The sequence below is a fragment of the Rhea americana genome, unplaced genomic scaffold (assembly GCF_003343005.1).
Source record: "Rhea americana isolate MKP2758 unplaced genomic scaffold, rheAme1 scaffold_225, whole genome shotgun sequence".
Taxonomy (NCBI): Eukaryota; Metazoa; Chordata; class Aves; order Rheiformes; family Rheidae; genus Rhea; species Rhea americana.
Window position 1 is genome coordinate 305,465 of NW_028186341.1, and position 5,326 is coordinate 310,790.

At 49.4% G+C, this 5,326-nt stretch overlaps 1 protein-coding gene across 1 annotated transcript in view; it reads right to left on the minus strand.

Annotated features, from left to right (window-relative positions):
• Nucleotides 1-4,941, minus strand: part of PBK (PDZ binding kinase) — a 12,470-nt gene extending 7,529 nt beyond the window's left edge. Inside the window, exons 1-4 of the mRNA XM_085305618.1 lie at nt 4,627-4,941; nt 4,025-4,109; nt 3,222-3,364; nt 1,553-1,722 (exon numbers count right to left, since the gene is read on the minus strand). Coding sequence (XP_085161744.1) covers nt 1,553-1,722; nt 3,222-3,364; nt 4,025-4,109; nt 4,627-4,675 — 447 coding nt within the window. The 5' untranslated portion in view covers nt 4,676-4,941. The remainder of the gene's footprint in view (nt 1-1,552; nt 1,723-3,221; nt 3,365-4,024; nt 4,110-4,626) is intronic.
• Between the last annotated feature and the right edge of the window lie 385 nt (nt 4,942-5,326).

The following is a 5,326-nucleotide window of genomic DNA, read 5'->3' on the forward strand; positions in this document are numbered from 1 at the left end:
AACCCTGTCTACCATGCTGTAGGTGACCCTGCTGAGCAGGGGGGTTGGCCTAGATGATCTCCAGAGGTCCCTTCTGACCTTACTGATTCTATGATTCTATGAAACAGGAAACATGAGATGCAGACAGCAACGCATCAACTTCTTAATATTTAACATATCTTAAAAATCAAGGTTGGRTCAACATTTAACCGTAATATACACAAAATAACTACAAAACAACACATAACAGCCACAAAAATCTCCAAAACAAGCAAGCAAGTCTGGGGAGCTCAGGAGGTTTATAGCAGCTGACACTTCACTCCCCAGCATTTTATGCTACTATTAYTAACAGCAAAGCTTGAACCTACACAGGACAGGTTGCTCCATTCAGCCTCGTTTGAGGCTTAYAGCTGCCTTTTTGTAAAAGGCTGCTTGAAGTGCCTCCTACGTTTCTAGCATGGCAACAAAGATTTGAGAGAATATTTGTGTGTGAAGAGAGGGCATCAGCTGAGGGTCAAGCACACATTAGTTTTGTCTCAAGAGCTCGGAGCCGCCTCTCCTCAGCAGCAATAAACTCACTGCCACGGCTCAGGAAACCTGTGCTTTGCTTTGACCACTAACATGGCCTGGGAGAGGAGCAGTGCTCTAGGCTGTGCTGTGATTTAGACAAAATAATGCTGCTCACTGCAGCGAAAGTCACCATTTTCCCTTTTATCCCTGCAGTAATAAGGTGGGTCATGACAAAAACATCCTATATGGCTGCTGCTGCAGGTCAGAGAGAAGGTACACAAGCGGCACCAGCTGGCAGCCGCAGGCATCGTCTAACCGTTTTCACTGCCAAGACCAGGTTCCCGTGACCACCCAGCAGGGAAATAAAGATAGAGTTTGGTCAGGGCGCATGGAGGCTTCTACTGGCTTTCCAGAGGTCTTTATCTCACACCAACGTAAGGAACTGGGACAAGGAAGCTTCTCTCTTCTTGCTTCTCTCCTTCAAGCTACTCCAGCTCCCTGCTTCGGCTCCTCCATAGCTGGAAGAAGTCTCTCCTGTCTCTCAGTCTCTCCCCAGTTATCCAAGGAGGGAAGCAGAAGGCTAACACATGTCWCTACCCTCTCTTTATTCCCTCCTCAGCACCTCTGGCCAGACTCTGACCACCCACGACCTGTGGTGCTGCCAGATTTATTCCAACAGGGATCTGGCAGCCCGACACCTGCTGGGCTAGCAAGCAGGGACAGCAGCTAGCCCTCAGGGAAGGCAGCAATACGTTAGCAGTACATTAGTGCCAATCACTCTGTCTCATCAATTTTAATATATATGTTTAATATTACTTTGATCATTAGCTTTGGGGCTCAGACCGGCTGGGTTTCACCTTAGTTTGTACAGCCGTGATCCACCTGACCAAGTCAATTTTTGAAAAACCACCAAGGCATTATATGAAGCCTTACAGCATCTGCTCTCCATTTGCTGACACGAGTGCCACAAATGGCCTTCTCATACACTGAATTCATTTATTTTTCCAGTGTCACCAGTGTACACAATTCCAGAAGGAACAGCTAAGGTTAATACTAAACATACCTTCAGCCCCCTTGCCATGCTCAAGGCAACTTTGAAAATTGTAGCAGCAGGGAAAGGGCCCAAATGTTCCGAATTTCTTTCTTCAATTAAGGCATTGAGAGATTTTTCTCCTCCATACTCCATGGCAAGACACATGCTTCCATCGTGGGCCTCGGTAAACGCACGGTAACCTTCAGACAAAGACTGCATTTGTTAGAGAGTTGGAGTGGGCATCAGCAGGAAAAAGCACTTCCTTATGCTTRCACACCAACGTGACAAAGGAGTCTCACCGATTCATGAAGCATTGTTAATTATGGCAATCTGCAAATGAAGAAACCCTCAAACACATCACAGAAGGCACCTGAGTCCCTCAGTGGGAATTTTGAGATCGTGCCTGATGGCTCAGCAAAYGCAAGGCACCCTCAGGCCTGACCAGCACGGAGCCCCAAAACGCTACACAAGTATAACATCTTGGGGCTCTTTCCCAGGTGCTCTCCAGGCARCTGCAGCTGGCAACCCCAGGAAAAAAAAAATCATATCACGGGCAATCTGGATGAAGGCCCAACTCCAGCCAGTTTTACATGGTGGACTCCCAGACAGGTGAAGCCGTAGGAACGTCAGTGGAGACCCGCGCAGCCGAGGAGCGAGGGCACAAGCTGCAAACCTTGTTAAGATAAGCCCCTCCAGAGCAAGGGAGCTCCCTCCACCAGGAACTCCCACAGACACCCCCCCCCCTTTTTGCTTTCCAGGTCAGCTTTGCACCCCGTGACAAAAGAATGGAGGTCCAGGGAGGTTTCCAAAAGAGGGAGAAGTGTAGGAGGGCAGCAGAGGAGCTGACCTGCTCTTTAACGGGCAGAAGAGCCGAAGATCTGTAAGACTGACTTTTCCAGTTAAAGAGATAAGGAACTGGTAAGTGAGACAAAGGCCTGGGGGATATTTGGGAACTCTAAGCCTCTTATCTCCCAGAGGCAACTTCACAAGGTAAGAGCGATGTGCATGCGGACCATCATTTAATCATTATTCCTCTGTGTTTTATCCCCACCCTTAAACATTGCTTTTCAGGCGGAAGTATAAATGGGATAGTCTTGCGTAACAGTACAGCAAGAGTCTTATCCTGTAAATGATCTAGGGCACATTTTACAAAAAGCAATGAAAATGTTTGCTATGCAAGAGGTCAAAACTCTCTTTGCTCATAAATTCCTGACACTCCATTTTAAAAACATACACTGGCAAAGTTCCCTAGTAGCATGCAGTGTTTATAGTGGAAGTGACATCACCTAGATATCTTAAAGTGCAAATAAAGAGAAAGCCAAACAGAGTTGCTATTCTGACTGAGAGATTTTCTAGAAGATTAGAGCAGAAATTAAACCACAGACAAGAGCAGCTTCTTAAGATATTTCTAATATTGACAGCCAAGAGATCGGCAGTTAGAGCCTAGACTTTGTCGCCCACACCTATAATGAAGGTAAGTCTGTGAACTAAGCAGTCAGTTAGCCAGGTTAGTTTAACAAGCTGCTTTGGGTGTGACAAAGGTGCAGGCAGCTCAGTATACTGCTCCAAAGCCTAAGAACAGGGCAAGCAGGCAGYGATGGGTTCCCTGTGCGTGCTCACGTCACATCAGCTGGCTCCAGAGTCAGCTCTGACAGCTTTAATTGCAACGTGAGTGACATGGGCTGTGCTGGAAACTTACCCACAATGTTTGGGTGCTGGAGGTTTTTCAAAATCTTGGCTTCTTCATTCAGTCTCTTCTGATAGATGTTTTGCTGGCTCTTGTTGCATTTGGGGTTAATTTTCTTCACAGCCCACGGGGAACAAGATGAACCTTTGGGAGATCTGCATGGGAAAGTCCCACATACCTGAATCAGGGAGTGCTGCACCACTTCATTTGTAAGTGCCAGAGTTAAAGCTTTCAAAGGTCATTGAAGAAGCTATTCTCCAAGGGCTGAGAGTAGGGGTGGGATGCATAATTCAYGGAATTAAGAAAAACAAACAAAAAAAMCAAACCACCCCAAAAACCCTGCATTGCTAAAATAAAGAAACTATATTCTGCCAATGTACACACATTGCATAGGYGCATAGTGATGCTTTGTCCATATACAGCACTTCAATGAATTTAAGTGTTTTAGAAAAAGAGACTGTATCCTTTTTAATGGAGAAACTGAGGCAAGGAAGGAAGCAGCTTGCTCGACAGACTAAAGCAGAGCCAGGAACTGTCTCCAGATACCTGAATTCCAGTCCAGGGAGAGGCTGATGGGGTTATCCCCAAAACAGCTCCAAAACGATGGGCCCCTTTCCAGCACTGACACCTCCAGCACTGCTTTGGCGTATGTGGCCCTTCCTCAACTCTGTGCTCATCGCAGCYTGCAGGTCAGTTAAGCCAGTATTTTTTTCCTTCAGAATTGAATCACTTTCCATCCCATGACATCTTTTCCTCCCGGAGAACTGTAAATCCCATTCTTGAGCACCACATCCTATTTCTGCTTTCCCTCTTACCTTTTCATCAAGTAGACATTCACTCCAGTGCCGTATCCAAGCTTTTGCATGAAGGGAGAGGCTGGAATAGTGACAGAAGCCCCATCTAAAAAAAGAAAAGGCAAAAAAATAAAAACCGATCCCACAAATGACCACACAACCAGCAGAAAGAGCGAAAAGCAGTACCTTTGCACCCTGTAGCTAGGAGCTGATGCTCTTATTACAAATCACATTTGTGACTATATCATCCTGACTTTGCTCTGTGCAGAATGAGTTTAGATTTTAGAAAAGCTTCTTTCCAAACCTCCTTTCCTCCAACAGCTCATAGAAGGGAACTCAAAYGCAGAATGCGCCAAGGTATCGCCTCCATCACCCTCGCTACATGGCCTCACCCAGAACAAATCTCCATGAAGCATTGTGGGAGGTTTGATTTCCGAGTCTCATCTCAGATCCAGCTTGTTTGCCAGCAGACAGGAGCAAACACCAGCCGAACTGGCTCAGCGCCGGCTGGGTGAACACCCGCTGCCACCAACGCAGCGAAGCTCGGGGCCCGAGGAAAAGCCCGAGCGGACCGGTGAAGCCTATCGGGAAACACGCAGAGCTYGTGTCTGAACGTGACTTACCAGGTTTCTCCTTGCTCTTCAGGTTATTCTGAGCTTTGAAGGCTTCCATYGCTGCAAACTGAGCTCTACAGCAGAGAGGAGCAGAGAATTACACCCCCGCCAGCCCGAAATCGCCCCCCAGCGCAGGATGCCGGGTGTGTGGCAGCAAGTYCCTACTACAGGCAGAGCTACTCGCTGCTGCGTGTCGCACGCTTTGTGCCGAGCCGCAGGGAACCGCGTGCTGGCGCTGCCCCACCGACCGGTGCCGCAGCTGCTGGAGGAAACCGTCCAAGATGACCCAGGGGAGAGCCCCCCAAAGGGCACCGGGGTCCCTGCTGGGCGGTGGGGSTCCAGAGACCGCCCCCCTCCAGAATGCTGGGCTGGGGAGGGGGGAGGAAGCAAGATACCTCGACCTGAGGTGGGGAGGGGGAAGCGAGACCCCCAGGACGCCGGGGTCCCCACTAGAGGGCAGTGGGGAAGCAAGAACCGCCAGGAYGCCAGGGTCCCCACTGGGGGGGCAGGGAACAAGCGAGAACCCCCCCCAAGGATGCCGAGTCCCCACTGGGGAGGGTGGGAAAGTGAGACCCACTCCCAGAACACCAGCATCCCCACTGGGGGGGGGGCAAGCAACACCCTCCCCTCTCCAGCTAGGACACCAGGGTCCCCACTGGGGGGGGGGGTGAGAACCCCCCACCCCAGGATGCCAGGGTCCCCACTGGGG